This window comes from Orycteropus afer, unplaced genomic scaffold (genome assembly GCF_000298275.1).
Source record: "Orycteropus afer afer isolate SDZICR_OR568_19922 unplaced genomic scaffold, OryAfe1.0 scaffold00089, whole genome shotgun sequence".
NCBI classification, from domain to species: domain Eukaryota; kingdom Metazoa; phylum Chordata; class Mammalia; order Tubulidentata; family Orycteropodidae; genus Orycteropus; species Orycteropus afer.
The window spans coordinates 6,510,251-6,528,098 of record NW_006921676.1 but is presented as its reverse complement, the minus strand read 5'-3'; the positions used below and the strand labels follow the sequence as shown (position 1 = coordinate 6,528,098).

General features: G+C 41.9%; 1 protein-coding gene across 1 annotated transcript in view; it reads left to right on the top strand.

Moving 5' to 3' along the window:
- Positions 1–11,147: 11,147 nt before the first annotated feature.
- MCF2L (MCF.2 cell line derived transforming sequence like) overlaps positions 11,148–17,848 on the top strand; it is a 342,209-nt gene continuing 335,508 nt past the window's right edge. The window contains exon 1 of the mRNA XM_042781158.1: positions 11,148–11,226. Coding sequence (XP_042637092.1) covers positions 11,148–11,226 — 79 coding nt within the window. The remainder of the gene's footprint in view (positions 11,227–17,848) is intronic.

Below are 17,848 nucleotides of genomic sequence, written 5' to 3'. Positions count from 1 at the left end.
AATCACCTATATGAGACCAAACTGCCAACACTTACTCTAAAGCAAAGATGAGAAGACAAGCGGGTAGGGTAACTAGAATACTAGAAACAGAACAATCAGAATAGAAATAATGAAAACGTTGACACACTGTGTAAAATGCAACCAATGTTTGTGTGAAATGTAAAAAATTGTGTAGAAGTTGTTAAATGGGAACCTAATTTGCTATGTATACTTTTACTGAAAGGACAATAAAACATTATTAAAAATAAACTAAATTAAAAAAATACATGTCATTTTAAGTTACTTGTTTTATACATCAAAATAATAGCAATTATTTGTAAATGAGAACTTTAGACCATATAGTACAAATCAGCTGTCTTATCACCTTTTACCACCAAAGGAGCACCTCACAACTAATTATCCTTATTTGCCTATTTCTATAGCTATACCAAGGGAGCTCTGGTAGCGTAGTGCCTAATGCACTTGACTGCTAACCAGAAGGCTGGAGGTTCAAACCCACCAGCCGTCCTCAGAAGGAAGGTTGGGCAATCTACTTCCATAGTGATACTGCCTCGGAAACCCAAGGAGGGGTCTCTATGAGTTGGGTCCGACTCCCCGGCACTTAACAACAACATAGCTATACCAAGGAGCTCTGGTGGCTAGTGCCTAAGGGATTTGACTGCTAACTGGTGGTTCAAACCAACCAGCCAGTCCTCGGAAGGCAGATTAGGCAATCTACTTCCATAGAGATACTGCCTCAGAAACCCAAGGAGGGGTTGCTATGAGTTGGATCCGACTCCACAGCAGCTATACCAAAGCAAACCCAATGCCATAAAATCACTTCTGACTCATAGCAACCCCTATAGGGTCTCCAAGGCTGTAAATCTTTAAAGAAGTAGATTGCCTCATCTTCTGTGTAGCAGCTGGTGGGTTTGAAACACCAACCTTCTGGTTAGCAGCCAAATGCCTTACCCACTGCGCCACCAGAGCTAGTTTACGTTAATAGAGATTCTAGACTTCCTTATTGGGAAAGGTAGAAAAAAGACAGAAATCCAGCAGTTCAATTTCTAATTTTTTCAAGTGCCAGTGTACTGATGGGAAAGAACTCAGTTATGCCATTTGCATCACTCTGTCAAGTGTGACATACAAACTAACACTGCATTTTAGGTAGCATTTCCATCCATCCATCTTTATATTTTATTTTGGGGAGCTCTGGTGGTGTAGTGCCTAAGGCATTTGACTGCTAACCAGAAGTCTGGTGGTTCAAATCCACCAGCCACTCCTCTGAAGGAAAGTTGGGCAATCTACTTCCTTAGTGATACCTCCTCGGAAACCCAAGGAGGAGTCACTATGAGTCGGGTCAGACTCGACGCAGTGAGAGTTTGAGATCTTTATATTTTATCTTTTGCTTGATTTCTGATTTATTATAGAATTAATTTAAAAAATATGAACTGTAGCCCACAGATACAATCTGTAAATGCCCCCTTTTGGAGTACTTTTGCTCTACATGATGCTAAATTTATTTTACAAAAGGGGAGGCGTGGCGATTAATATCAAGACTGGGACTTGTATAATGACCAAAGCAAAGAGGAAATGCTTGGTCAAAATATTAAAGGGAATTGCTGTTCTCTTATCTAGCCCTTTCTTACTTGATTAGTGAACTATTTAGTAATCAGTCATTCTTGACAACATCTTGGGTGAATCATACTTTTTGTTTTCTGAATTTTCTTTCCTAGTCTCTGGCCTAGTGTTAGAGGAAATGCAGCTAGTCAGAGAGCATGGCATAAATCTTGGATTGGGGAGGTAGATGGATGGAAATATTGTTGGACCCAGGTGGACATGTGAGGAGTGTTAACCAGTGAGCCCAAGTAACTCGGCACCGTTTTTTAGGGCTGATAACACTTTTGAAATGGCAGAGACTGGAGGTAGGTTAGTCATCTTTTCCATTTTCCTTCCTGTTGTGATGGGAGCCAGACTTGTGCTTTTGCAAAGTTCGGTTCTTTTATGCGAACCATCCCTCGGTGCGCCCCTTACCCCATCTCAAGGACTTAACTCTCAGTTCTAATTTCCTCTCTCCTTTTCCTATTTTCTACCTCTATCTCCAGGATCCTGCCTATTAGAATACAAGCATACACCACGGTGGGTCAGATCTTAAAGAAAAGGAATCTATCTTCCCTTAGTGGCACAGCTTTTAGATACTTCCTCATTTTTCTGCTCCTCTTCTCAGCCAAATTTCTTGTAAGAGTTAAGTCTTTTATAATTTAAAAAAATTTGATAAGATACTTAAGACTTATAAAGAGAATATGTTAAGCATCCCTGTACCTGATACCTGGTTCAAGAAAAGAATGTTATATATCTTTGAAGCCCCATGTGTTCCTCTTCCCTCTCAGATACACTCACTCTCCAGAATTAAGACTTGTCAGGTTCTTTTCTTTAGAATCTGACTTGGTGTCCTCAAATGCTATACAGCTTAGTTTTGCTCTTTTTTTAATTTGGTATAAATGGACTCTAATGTATTCTTTGCACCTTTTTTTTTCTCCCCCTTTGAATCTCAGCTGTTGTAAATCATTTATCTCTGCATAGTTTCCCATTGTCTGAATATAGTGTAACTTATTTATCCAGTCTGCCACTGGTGGGCATTTAGACTATTTCCATTCTTCTTCCTCTTCCTTTACCTTCTTTCTTCTTTACTCCCTCCCTTCCTGCCTGCTGACTCCTCTTGCTCTTCTCCCTCACCCTCCTCCTTCACTTTCATCAGTGGTACTGTTATAACCATTTATGTTTCTGTATACTGGTGTTCATGTGCAAGAGTCCTCTGCTAGAACATAAGGTACACATCTCTTTAACTTTGCCAGAGTTCATTAAATGGGTTTCCAAGGAGCTCATACCAATTTATACTCCCACCAGCAGCATCCAGGTATCATACTTGTTCACCAATCTGCCATCACTTGATGTTGTCACTGTATTTAACTGTTAGATGCATGTGTGTCCTTGTTAATTGTTCATCTCTCCCCTTGCATGGAATGTAAGCTCTGCAAAAGCAGAACTCTGTTCACTGCTATGTCCTTACAGTTAGGCCCAGTCTGGCATGTAATGTACCCAGTAAATAGGTTAGGAATAAAGGGTACACTGTTAGAAGTCCCCTGACCAGTTTTGTGTTCAAGGCTCCAGAATATATATGTTATGCTAGATAATATACCTGCTCAACATTCCAGTTAATGAATGAGTTTGTGGTGTTAACTGTCTGGATTTCTTCAGAGAGTCATTTTCAAGTTTTCCTTATCTCCTTCCCTTCATGTCGGATACAAATAGTGTAGAATACACTTATTTCTTCACCTTCTATGGCCAAGAATTTAGCTACAGCTAAGTCCTGGCTAAGGAGCTCTGTTGGCACAGTGGTGAAAGCATTGGGCTGCTTGCTAACAAAAAGATCAGTGGTTTGAACCCACCAGCCACTCTGTGGGAGAAAGATGAAGCAGTCTGCTTCCATAAAGACTTACAGCCTTGGAAACCCTGTGGAGCAGTTCTACTCTGTCCTAGAGGGTTGCTATGAGTAGGAATTGACTGGATACCAGTTGGTTTGCCTTTTTTTTTTTTTTTTCCTGTAGAAGTCCTGGCTGCAGTCTTTCACTTTATCTCTCACAATAGCAAAGTCTCCACCTTTTCTCAAAAGCTCTTCCACCTGTCTCCAGAAGGGGGTGGGTCCCACATGCATCCCCTACTCTCCCTAGCATTAAGGGTTCTTATTTTCCTCAAAATCTGATTCTGCATACCCTTCCTATTTCTTCCTTCCTTTCATGGCTAATTTTCCAGAAATGTTGCTAAGACAATGTATTTGGTATCCAAATGTAGTATTACATGATACCTTACCACCTGTGGGTGCATCTTGTTTGATGGGTTTAGCAGTCATGAACTGCTCTGTTTCTGTACCCTTTCTGGGAGGGGAGTGTAGCAGTGACAGTAAGAAAGCCTGTTTCTTTGGGACAGACAGGCTAAGCATTCTTCTTGGCAGTATTGGATTTAGGACCTTACTCTAGTTTTGCCCTGAAATTAATTATAAGGAACATTGTGGATGATAGTCAAATTGAAATACGATAGAGTGTTTCTGAAGCACTTATTTTCTATGTCGGTGTTTATGTGCTCCTGAATCTGAATCCTGCCTCTGCAACTTAATAGCTGTGTGACCTTGGGAAAGTTATTAAACCTGTCTGTGCCTTAGTGTCTTATTCTGTAAAACAAGGATAAAAAGTACTACCTCTCTCTTAAGATTAATGTGAAAATTGAATCAGTTCATCCCATGCATGCAAGGTGCTCAGGAAGGTGCCTGAAACATAGCAAGTGCTCAGTAAACATTGGGTGGTATTGTTATGACCAACCACCTGTCTGTCAGGTTGTCATACTGTGGTAGCTTGCATGTTGCTATGATGCTGGAAGCTTTGCCATAAGTATTTTAAGTCCCAGCAGAGTGAACAGGTTTCAGCAGAGCTTCCAGACTAAGACAGACTAGAAAGAAAGCCCTGGTGCCCCACTTCTGAAAATTAGTCACTGAAAACCTTATGGATCACAATGGAACATTGTCTGACTTGCTTACTTTCGACATGTCATGAGAAGAGACCATCATTGCAGAGGACATCATGTTTGGTTAAATAGAGGGCCAACAAGGGCGAGGGAGATACTCCATGAGGTAGATTGATAAAACAACTACAACGATGAACTCAAACATGCTGGAGATCATGAGGCTCTCATAGGACCAGCCAACATATTTTTGGGTTGTACATAAGGTCACCCTGAGCAAAAGTGGAGCCTATGGCATCTGTCTGTCTATCTGCTGTTGTTATCATTATACTTTAAGCAAATGTTACATAATTTACATAGAAAGACAGCATCATTTGTGCCACAATTTACCAAAACCAAACCAAACTCACTGCTGTCGATTCGGATCTGACTCATAATGACCCCTCCTTGGGTTTCCGAAGCAGTATCACTATAGAAGTAGAGTGCCCAGTCTTCCTTCCGAGGAGTGGCTGGTGGGTTTGAACTGCCAGCCTTGTGGTTAGCAGTCAAATGCCTTAGGCATTATGCCACAGAGTTCCTGTGCCACAATTTAAGGGGAGAGTAAAGGCTTGACAGAGACTGAGAGGTAGAAAAAACATTGTCTGAAGTTGACATTCTTTTTCCCCACCCCTAATTTTTCCTCCTATGAGACCCCTAACCTAGACACCAAACTTTTGTCCAGTAAGGAAAGCCATGTTAATGTCTCCAGAGTATTTACTGATAGATTCATTCAACCATTGAGTACCTCTGCTGAGGTTGTTGTTGTTGTTGTTGTTATGTGCCGTCGAGTCAAACCCGACTCATAGCGACCCCTCCTTGGGTTTCCGAGGCAGTATCACTACGGAAGTAGGATTGCCCAACCTTCCTTCCGAGGAGTGGCTGGTGGGTAGATGCTGGGAATAACTGGCCTCCTATAACTACTAACTGGTATTTTTGGAGGTTCACTGTTTTGGAGGTAATTTTTAACCTAATGAAATGTACCATTAAGGAATAATTGTTTTTGAAATTAAAAAAAAAAAAAATGAGTGGCAGGTGGGGTTTTCCACTTACAGGCAAACATAGCCCTCACTCACTGCGGTCAAGTCGATTTCAACTCATAGCGACCCCTTCTTGGGTTTCTGAGGCAGTATCACTATGAAAGTAGATTGCCCAACCTTCCTTCTGAGGAGTGGCTAGTGGGTTTGAACTGCCAGCCTTATGGTTAGCTTGTTGTTGTTGTTGTTATGTGCCGTCGAGTCAGACCTAACTCATAGCGACCCCTCCTTGGGTTTCTGAGGTGGTATCACTACAGAAGTAGATTGCCCAACCTTCCTTCCAAGGAGTGGCTGGTGGGTTTGAACTGCCAGCCTTGTGGTTAGCAGTCAAGTGCCTTAGGCACTACGCTATCAGAGCTAGGCACTACCCCAGCAGAGCTCCCAACATATCCCTAGCTTACCTTTATAATGTCTGGATTTTATTCCTGGGGAAACCACCGAAATATTTTAAGCATGGGAGTAACGTGCACAGATTTGCATTTTTTTTTCTTCCAATTTTCAACATATTACCTTCTACAGAGCAAGAGAAACTACCAATCTTGAAACGAGAACTGTCAGATTCCTCATTTACTGGCATCCTGGGTGGCACAGATGGTTATTAAGCAGTTGGCTTCTAACTGAAAGGTTGGTGGTTTGAACCTACCTAGAGTGCCTTGGAACAAAGGCCTGGCAATCTGCTTCTGGGAGGTCACTCAGATTTGCATTTTCTAAAGATGATGCTGAGCTCAGAGATTGGGGAGGCATCGAACTTGGGACAGAAACTGGCTAGGAGACTCATGCCTTCTGCTTGATGAGGGTCTAAGTGGGGGTGGAGAGAAGGCACACATGTAAGAGATGGGAAAGGAGGAATGAACAGGACTATGTGGGGAAGGGGGGGTGGGGGGCAGCAAGGATGACCCACAAAATAGGTGTGAGCTGTTCATTGAGCTTGGGGAGATAATGACAACCTTGGATGGACACTCTTTGGTTTGAGGTCCCTGCTTACAGTCAGACTAGAAAAACAGACTAGCCAGTCGTCAATAGAAAGAAAGTGGGTGACGTTATCAGAGTAGGTCCAGTGGCCTAGGAATGTGTGGAGGAAGAACAGGAAGAACTGAAGTGAAAAATATCATTTACAGGATGAAGTCAAGGAGGAGCTCATGTAGAACCTTCTACAAGGAATAGTCAGAGACTTGAAAAGACAACTGGGAGAAAGTGGTGCCTACAAGCCCAGGGAAGACAGCCTGTTAAGGAAAGAATGCTCAGCAGTGTGAAATCCAAGGAAATCAACAGATAAAACCTCTGAAACAGATATTGGATCTAGCAGCTTAGGCACCAACATGTCATTGGCCAGAAGAGTTTCAGGGACAGTATAAGGTTGATGAAAGAAGCTGAGAGTGTGACTAGAAAATGTTCAGCCTATAAAGGGAAAGGAGATCAGTAATAGCAGTATGGATCAGACTTTGTCTTTTTTTCTTTGTTTTGTTATTTTAAAATGGTGTAGACTTGAACAGTGGTTCTTAGTGTGGTTCAGCTCCTCAGAAACCCTGAGGGTGTTGGGGTCCAGCCACCTGAGTTAAGGGAGCCACCAAGTCATCAGGATCCAACTGCAAATTGAGAACCACTGGACTAAGTACACTTATGTGCTGGACAGGGACAGAAAACCTGTTAAAGGGACAAGTGGGAGATAACTGGGAGAGAAGAGATGTTGGATGAAAAGTATGTCTGGAGAAATCTAAAGGAATGTCCCAGTTTTCAGCCGGGGACAAATGAAGATTCCCTTGCAATGAGAACAATGGGAAGCAGACCACTGTGGAGGCAGAGAAGGGCCTGCATTTGAGGATGTTTCTATCTGGTGACAAAGTAAAGTATTAAAATAAAATATGCAAAGACCTAGAGTTAAATCAAAAGGGAAGAACACGCTTGCCATTTCTCAATGAAAAAATTGAAAAAATTCAAGCCTTAAATTGTAATACTGAAGGATTCTTTGGGCCAAATATTAAATGATGCAGGAAATGTCAAAAGAAGATGGAAGAAATACACAGAGTCACTATACCAAAAAGAATTGGTTGGCATCCATCCATTTCAGGAGGTAGCATATGATCAAGAGCTGATGGAATTGAAGGAAGAGGTCCAAGCTGCACTGAAGGCACTGGTGAAAAACAGGGCTCCAGGAATTGATGGAATACCAATTGAGATGTTTCAACAAATGAATGAAATACTGTAAGCACTCACTCATCTATGCCAAGATATTTTGAAGACAAGTTACTTGGCTAGCTGACTGGAAGAGATCCACATTTGTGCCCATTCTAAAGACAGGTGATCCAAAAGCATGTGGAAATTATCAAACAAAATCAATAATACGCACAAGTGAACTTTTGCAGAAAATATTTTCGAAAGATGATTGCAGCAGTACATCGATGTGGAGCTGCCAGAAGTTCAAGTTGGATTTGGAAACGTATGTAGAATGAGGGATATCATTGCTGATGTCAGATGGGTCTTGGCTAAAAGGGAAAAATACCAGAAAGATGTTTAGCTGCAGTTTTATTGACTTTGCAAAGGCATGCAACTGTGAGGATTGTAACAAATTATGGATAACATTGTAAAGAATGAGAATTCCAGAACACTTAATTGTGCTCATAGACCAAAAGACAGTCGTTCAAATGGAAGAGGAGGATATAGTATGGTTTAAAATCAGGAAAGGTTTGTGTCAGGCTTGTATATTTTTACCATATTTAGTCAATCTGTATGCTGAGCAAATAATCCAAGAAGCTGGACTATATGAAGAAGAATGTAGCATCAGGATTGGAGGGAGACTCCTTAACAACCTTGCTTGCTGAAAGTGAAGATGACTTAAAGCAGTTATTGAAGAAGCCTTCAGTAGAGATTACACCTCAACATCAAGAAAATAAAAATCCTGACAATTGGACCAAATAAGCAACATCATGATAAATGGAAAAATGATTGAAGTTGTCAATGATTTCATTTTACTTGGATCCACAATCAATGCCCATGGAAGTAGCAGTCAAGAAATCAAATAATATATTGCATTGGGCAAATCTGCTGCAAAACAAAAAATAATAATAAACCCACTGCCATCAAGTCAATTCTGACTCATAGTGACCCCCCATTGGTTTTCCAAGGCAATAAATTTTTACAGCAGTAGATTGCCCTGTCTTTCTTCTGTGGAGTGGCAGTTCAAACCCACCAGCCACTTCACAGAAAGAAGACAGGGCACTAAGCTGTGCCTGACCCAAGCCATTGTAAATTCAATCGTCTCATATGCATGTGAAAGCTGAACAAAGAATAAGGAAAACTGAAGAACTGATGTCTTTGAATTATAATGTTGGTGAAGAATTTTGAGTACACCATGGATTACCAAAAGAAGGTACAAATATATCTTTGAAGAAATATAGCCAGAATGCTCCTTGGAAGGGAGGATGATGACACTTCATCTCATGCACTTTGGACATGTTGTTATCAGCAGGGACCAGTCCCTGCAGAAGGACATCATGCTTGGTAAGGTAGAGAGTCAGCAAAAAAGAGGAAGACCCTCGACAAGATGGATTGACACAGTGGTTGCAACCATGGGCTCCAACACAGCAGCCATTGCAAGGGTGGCACAGGACCACTCAGTGTTTTGTTCTATCCTTTATGGGGTGTCTCTGAGTTTGGAACCGACTCTCTGGCAGCTGAGAACTATCTGGAGACTGGCTTTCTTTGAAGCTGAAGGCAAGATTGTTTGGGATCCAGAGAGGTTGAGTAGTGAAAGTTTCAAGAACTGTCCTGGGGAAGGAGTTACTCTGAAGCAGGCCAACCAGAGAACTAGGGCTTCCAACCCATTCATTCTGGTTCTACCCCCCTGCTGAGAATTTGCATCTCCAGTCCAGATACACAAAATAAGAACTTACATTTTAACAAGATCCCCAGGTGTAGATTCTGATTCAGTATATCTGGGTTGGAAATGCAAATTCACAGCAGGGAGTGGAACCAGAATGAATGGGTTCAAAACCTTGCAGAGAACATCCTGGAGGCTACTCTTAGACTAAAGGTAGTGATTATGTCGGGTTTAAGTATCACTTCTGTGGTCCTTTGTAGGCTCAGCTGGGATTTTCTTCAGCACTTGGCAGCCCAGGGGACGTTTGTTCACCCAGGGAATGGGTCATTGTCCTCTGCCCTATGAAACCTTTCCTGATTTTTCCCTTCATTGAACTCCCATGAGATTACTTTGAACCATATGAAACTGCTGATATTCAATGCTGTTTTTTTTTTTTTTTTAAAAAAAAGCCTTTTATAGTTTACCCAGCACTTTCTATGAATGGTTATTATACTTTTTATTTCATGTTGTAATTACTGGTTTCCAGATATTTCTTGCCCCTCAAACCTGTGAGCTCTGTGAGGGCAAAAAGAGTGTCACCTTCATCTCTTTATCCCTCAAGTCCAGCTCAGTGACTGAAAAAGTCACAGACACATGAAGGTTGTCACACAGACATTTGTTGACATGAGCTGCAGTTTTAAGTTAAGCCACTACGTGTACTTTAATTTAAAAAAAAAAAAACCCATTAATGGATATGAGCCCTTTTTACCGAAATAGCATTTGTGCAAGGGAATGTAACATGTAATGCTAAATAATAAAAGGACTGCAAAGCACTTTCCTTAATGAGACCTCCACGTTGCGGGCGTTCTTGCATGTTTGCATGGTGGTGTTGGTCGTGACAGCGATAACCACGAATATCACGAATGTAAATCTCCAAGTTCCAGCCAAAACACATGGCTGCCGAGATCTTATGGTTTAGAATTAACAGAGTGGCTTTGTGCCAAAGATCGGGGAGGTCGGAGGGCTACAGCGCTTGCCGGCTCGCTCCCATCCCTTGCCGCATACCCGGTTTTCGGAGCAGGTAGTAAGTGACAGGGCGGTGCGAACAGCGACTGGCCCACCCACCGACCCAAGACCTGGCGGCTGGGAGGAGGTGGCCGGCCAGCATGCAGCGGCGCCAGGAAGCCACGCTGGGCTGCTGCGGGCTCTGCGACTGCCCGGGAGAGGCCGGAGGTAACGCGGTGGGTGGGGGAAGGGGTAGCCGGCCGGTTCAGGTGCTGCCTTGGTGGCGGGTATCCTCCTTCTGCTGCTTTTGTCTTTCCCTTGCGGTCCCTGTAGCTGCTCTTTCCTCTCTTAGGAGGGTGTGGGCGCAGGGTCCTAGGAGCCTGGATGGGACCTGAGTCGTTGGGCGGTGAGAACGCTGGCGCAGCAGGCGAGGACCCCTGAAACCGAGAGGATGCAGGTTTTAGGTGACCGCGATGGGATGTACATTCGTAACAAGCTGCGAGCCGCTTCCGCTTCCGCCAAGCTTGAGCCTTGCTACCGCCGACTTTGAGCATTTACACCTCGGCTTCTGCTGGTTTGGGAACCAATCCGTGGGAAGTAATTGAAATGCAGAGCTGAGAAGCACTGCCGTAGTCTCCCTCTCTCTCCACTCCTCCCTCCATTTCGCTCAACCGTGCCCCCTCCCCACTCCTCTACTCCACCCATTTAAAAAAAAAAAAAAACACTTCTGGTGCAGAGGAAAACATATCTGCTGTGGATCATTTTTGTGTTATCAGAGGATGAGGTTTTGGCTGAGGAATGAAGAAATGGCCCTAGAAGAAATGGTGCAGAGATTAAATGCGGTTTCCAAGCATACTGGTAGGAGGAGCTGCGGGTCTTAAATTATATATTCTTAAGCATGTCATCATTTGTTGAATTTTAGGGAAATGCTTCTAATTTTTCTTAACAGCCTTCATTTTTTTCCCCTAGCATTGATAATGGGGAAGAACAGATATGATGGGCATTTGTCTGGTAACTGTTGTGTTTCTGTTGACTGTCAGCATGGTTTTATTTGGCACAGGATAGTTAAAATAATTGCAAATTAGTGACACCAGCTTTCTAAGAAATGTATCGATCACAGATTGGTCTCATCTAGTCTGAAATCGGCTCATTCAACCTGCACTTCGTATGCGTTTGCAATAGTAGCAATGGAGACAGCAGAAATATTTGTGAACTGAAAAGAATTTGAGCCCAGGTATTCAGAGCCATGGTGTAGGGGATGGTGGAGTTGCTTGGAGCTCATTCTGAAGAAAAATCAGGTTAATCAGGTGGTTCTTTTTCTTCACCAAATGCAACTTAAATGTAAGGCAAATATTTGAAAATGGTGTGGTTTAAAGAGTAGGAGCCTAGCAAAATTGGACACTCATGTTCTGTGTTAATTAAAAGGTTACTTAAAATTAGCTTTTAAGAGCATTTCAAATTGATTTGTTTAGATTTAAAAAAAAAAAACTGAGATGACAGCTTGTATCTTGCTGTTGGCTTTCAGTTAGTCGCATCTGAGTTTTCATGCTGCGTTATGCATGAGGGATAGAGTCTGCATTAACTAGTTTTCTTTGAAATGAAGAGGAAATAATGATTCAAAGTAAGTTGCCAGTTTTTTTCCCCTCTGAAATTTCCCTATGTTGTGTTATACACCATTACCTTATCTTCTAAATAATACTTCCCTGGAGATTAGAATTTTGTCAATTATTTGATTTGGGTGGAATGTCTCCTCTCTTCCTCTCTCTGTCTCTGATAAGTAGTAGACCCTGATGGACTTTGAGAGCAAAACAATGCTTAAATCAATATAAACTTCATGTGTGGGATGGTCTAATCAAGACTTCTGAAGGCATGCAGTTTTTCATGATGAATTTTGTGATTAAAGCTACTTGGGTTTATTGTATATGAGTCAAAATAAAAGATAAGATAAAGCCTTTTTTTAAAAAAAAAATGCCATCAGTCTTATTCTTAGAGACATAACTCCCTATTTCTGAAACTTGAGTTGACTTTTGCTAGGTGCAAGATTCAGTGTGTGGTATATGCTCAAGGACAAAGTGGGCTGTTGGATTCCTAGGGAGTGCTTCACAATTGGCCCTGGAGGTGGGAAAGGAGAAAGCACTTAGCTAGCTCTTCATGCCCTCTGCATTTGGCTTGATGTCAAAATTACTAGGGAATGGAACTATTCCAAAGAGTGATGTCACTCCCTAGGTTTTTAGGGACTAAGGTTTCTTTCTGAGCTCTGAAAGATGTATGCATGTTAAATTGTAAAAGCATTATGTTAGAAGAAGAGTAGTGATATTAACCACTTACTGAATGTATGTTGTGAGCCAGGCACTGTCCTAGGCCCTTCTTATGAACTCTTATAAATAGTAACTCTCAGATGTGTGTCCTTCAGACACATCTGTACTACTAGCAGTTGGGGATTTCATCAAGACTCTTTTAAAAGTAGTTAACAGATGACCACTTTCATGGATATCCAAGATTGTTGAGTTAGGGCAGAGGACTCCTTCTGCATCCATATCCATATTTGCCTCCCGTTAACATTGGCCTCTTCCTTCAGGACAAATCCAATTTTTACTGATGTTACCTGTGAAGGATCAGTGAGCAGAACTTATTTATGATTGGAGGCTGTAAAAAGCGTAATGCGATGGCTCTATATCATGTGGCATTGACAGGGCACCATCCAAAGAGCGTGGGAGCATGTTCCACCTTCTCAGGCAGGGAGAATGATGTGCCAGTAAATCTGATCACCAGCTTCAGTTTAAATTCCAGGTGCTTCCTCAGAAAAATTCCTCATCTGAAAAGAGTGGCTTTTAATTTGAGGTCATAGAGTTGTTCTTGCTCCCATCAGATTAGTGGCAGGTGTGGGCTGATGTGACTGAGACACTGATCTGGTTAGTTGGTGTAGTCACTCAGAGCAAGAGGTCCTGACCCTTTTAGGACTTGGTCGTAGCTGATGGCTTGGATACAATGACAAAGCCTTTCATGGAATTATATTGCTATTTCAGCTGCACATAGTTGGGCCCGTTGGGTAGCTTCACGGTCATTTTCTTTGTCTGCTGATCAAGACACTACTGCTGCCTTGTTTTAATTTCAGATTTATATGTTGCTTCCACTCACCCAGAGCATTCATTATCTAGGTCAATACGCATGTAAAGGAGGATAATGTGTGCTATCCGTATGTCTGTGAGTCTGTGACCTTGAAAATTTAAATATTATATACCCTTCTCAACGTAATCATTAATAACAAGGCCACATCACCTTCCAGTAACAAAAGGCTCTCCTATCTGGTAGGGTTCTTTTCTCAACATTTTTGTCTGTTTTGGTTTTCTCTTTAGATTTGCTGTAATTGGTGAAAACATAGGAAACATCTGAGAGAGAAATGCTATGGACCTAGCTGACTTAAGAATTTAAGGGAAACATCAGTTTCAAACTTGAGCACACATCTGCATCACCTGGAGGGCTTCTTCCAACAGATACCTGGGCCACACTCTAGAGCTGCTGAGAATTTGCATTTTTAGGATACAGGTGCTGCTGATGCTGCTAGTCCAAGAACCAAACTTTGAGAACCACTGTAGTAGAAGTAGGAGCCCTAGTGATGCAGTGGTTAAAGTGCTCAGCCACAAACCAAAAAGTCAGCAGTTCAAACCCACCAGCTGCCCCACAGGAGCAAGATGAGGCAGTCTGCTTGCATAAAGATTTACAGCATTGGAAAACTTATTGGGCAGTTCTACCCTATCTTATAGGGAGCATAGTGCCTAAGGCACTTGACTGCTGATCAGGAGGCTGGCGGTTCAAACCCACCAGCCACTCCTCAGAAGGAAGATGGGGCAATCTACTTCCACAGTGATACTGCCTCAGAAACCCAAGGAGGGGTTGCTATGAGTTGGGTCCGACTCGATGGCACATAACAACAACATGAGTCAGAAGGATTCTGTCAGTGGGTTTGGTTTTGGATTTTGGTAGTAGAGGAATCTTTGAGCCTAGCCTCACCTTCTCCGATAATTGACCCTGAACAAAATATTTAGCTCTTAAGGATGGATAGATGGATGAGTTTGCATACAAAGAAGTAAAAAATTTAAACTATGTCATATTTTAAGGTTTAGTGCTCCCAGTGAAGACTGACAACTTCTAGCTGTTTACATATTGAACAAACAAATCATTAATTTGCTTTAGAACATAAATTTGACAATAAATCACATTCCACCTCACATTCTTTGTTTGGGGTCTAGCTGTGATACCTACACAATGTGGACTAAATGTCTCTTTTCCCACCTGTTCTGTCCCTCTTCCTATTTTCTAGGCTTTAGTGCTCTTCTAAACCAAGTGTACCACAGTCAAAGGGGGTGGGGTGTTGAGGGCTTATTCTGGTACTATCATTATAGCACTTTTGTATTTGTATACCAAAATCCCAAATCTAACTCACTGCCATCAAGTCAATTCTGACTCATGGCGACCTCCACTGGGTTTCCAAGGTTGTTAATCTTTACAGAAGTAGATTGCCTCATCTTCCTCCTATGGAGCAGCTGGTGGGTTTTAACCACTGACCTTCTGGTTAGCAGCCAAATGCCTTACCCACTATACCACCAGAGCTAGTGTTTACCCTTTTAATGTGTTCCTTTTAAAAATAATTTTTTAAAAGAACTCAAGCATCTCACAATAATGTTTGTAAGCCACATAAGTGAGGGGAACTAGTTCTGTAGCTCAGGTCTCTGGAGAACTCTGAAGTAGGAACATGAATGTACCTTTTGTGACAGACCTGAACTGCAAAGGTTCTTTGTTGCAGAAACAAATGGGGTTGGAAGAGAGAGAACATGGAACAACAAGCTGAATGCTTAAATATGTAAAAAGTGATCTGTCAGGGAAACAATGCTGCCACATTCTTATTTTTAATTTGTAGAGCCTGTACCCTGCGTAAGTGTTTGTTTCTAAGGGATATTCATTTTCCTGTGTTCTGTGTTTTTCTAAAAGAAACTATTCAGTTGTGTGGCTGTCAATTGGTTAATCTTCATGAAACCAATTAATTAGGCTCCCTTCCCTTGGGGTCCTCTGACCCCCACATTCAGAAGAGTTTGTTTCTAAACTGTGGGCCTCATTTGCCCTCAGGACTAGCTTATCTCTAGTCCTGAGGTGGGCTGTGCTCTCACATTATTTCTGGTAGCCATGTTGGAACTTTGTCCTATTCTTTTTAGAGAACTCTTCACCTTGTACTGGGAACTCTGTTGGCATAGTGGTTAAAGCATTTGGCCGCCAACCAAAAGATAGTGTTTTGAACCTACCAGCCGTTCTGCCAGAGGAAGTTGAGGTAGTTTCATAAAGATTTACAGCTTTGGAAACCCTATGGGGCAGTTCTGCTGTGCCCTAAAGCATCATTGTAAGGTAGAGTCAAATCAGTGACAGTAGGTTTTTTGGTTTTCATCTTGTACTTACTAGGGTTCCTCTAAGATGGGACTTGTGTGGTTCTGCTTCCCAGGCCCATATACCAGCTCTCTGTTGTTGTTGTTGTTATGTGCCGTCAAGTCGGACCCGACTCATAGCGACCCCTCCTTGGGTTTCCGAGGCAGTTATCACTACGGAAGTAGGATTGCCCAACCTTCCTTCCGAGGAGTGGCTGGTGGGTTTGAACCACCAGCCTCCTGGTTAGCAGTCAAGTGCCTTAGGCACTATGCTACCAGAGCTCCTTACCAGCTCTCTAAGGCCTGTAAACACAGGCATTGGGACCGATTCCCACAATCTTTGATTGGCATCAGTGGCACTGACTCCCTCCTTGTTTATCTGTTTACCTGTCTGTTGTGAATCCCATAGTCATCAGAAAATACCTGCTATCACTCCTGGTAGAGAATTCTGGGATCTTTTATTATCATCTGATGTCCCATCTGCTTTGTGCTTCCTTGATCTCTGGTGTTCTGCCTCCAGCTGAGCTAAAGAGTCTACCAGAAGGATAAACTCATTCAAGGAAGGCTTAGAGAAAGATATTTGTTTTTCATCCATGTTTGGTTGGGTCTTGTGAATGTTCTCTTTGTACTTATTGTCACTGATAATCTGATTTATTTTTACTGATGTTAATAGCCACATCTATGGATAATTGATATCAACTCCATAAGATTTAAAGTTCTACAACCACAGCTACTTTTTTAATATCAAATCTTGGTGAACAATGGAATGACAATTTTTATGGAGGCTTCTTCTGTTTTATATCTATATACTCAGCACAGGGAAGGACCAGGATAGAAAATAATCCATTCCCATTCCCCAATCATATTTCTTTCCTTTTTAATTCTGATTTGGATGAAAGTTTACAGAGAAAATTCATTTTCCATACAGGAGTTCATACACATTTGGTTTCATGACATTGATTGCAATCCCCATAATGTAACAGCTCTCTTCCCATTTCCTCCCTGTGCTTACCTGTCCCCTGTGTCCTTCTTTCCTATGCATTCCTGCCCTCTGAGCTATTTCTCTATACAAATACTGCCCTTCTAATCTCTCATGGTTGATCATTCTAAGGAGTGGACCTATCTATTGTAGATGTTCACCTTACACACCTGTCTATTGTTTGGCTGGGAGCCAAGGGAGTATGTTCAATTCCAGGGTGACTAGGGGCCATAATCTCAGGGTTTCACCAGTCTCTATCAGAACAGTAAGTGAAGTTTCACACTACTTTTGTTGTTGTTGTTTTAGTTATTTAGGTATCTAACCTAGCATAGAACATACATTTTAGGTTTTTTAGACAAAATACAAAGGAAAAGCAAATGTGTGTTATCTCTTTCAATTGTCCTGGAATCAGAGGTTAAAATGTTATAACCAAGAGGAATTGTAGAGATTAACATTTTCTCAATGTCATAAATCCATTTACTGGGAAAGCTAAACATAGAATCCAGACTTTGTGGTGGTAGTGGTTGTTGGGTGTCATTGACTTGGCTCCAACTCATAGTGACCCTGTGTACAACAGAATGAAACACCGCCCAGTCGTGTGGCAGGCTTAATCCTTGCTTTACCTGAGCCCATAATTGCAGCCACTCTGTAAATCCATCTACTGAGATCTTTCCCTTTTTTCACTGACTGTCCATTTTACCAAGCATGATATCCTTTGGGGAGTTGTCCCTTCTGACAACATGACCAAAGTAGGTTAGATGAAGTCTGGCCATGCTCACTTCCAGGGAGCATTCTGGCTGCAGCTATTCTAGGACGGATTTGTTCATTCTTCTGGCAGTCCCATGATACTATCAACATTCTTTGCCAACACTACAACTCAAAAGCATCAACTCTTCTTCCATTGTCCTTATTTATTGTCCACTTTTCACATGCATATGAGGTGATTCAAAACACAATGGCTTGTGTTAGGCCCACATGAGTTTTCAAAGAGACATCTTTGCTCTTCAACACTTTTTTTTTTCTTTCTCTTTGCTCTTTATTTTTATTTATTTATTTATTTTATTGTGATTTGGCTGAAGATTTACAG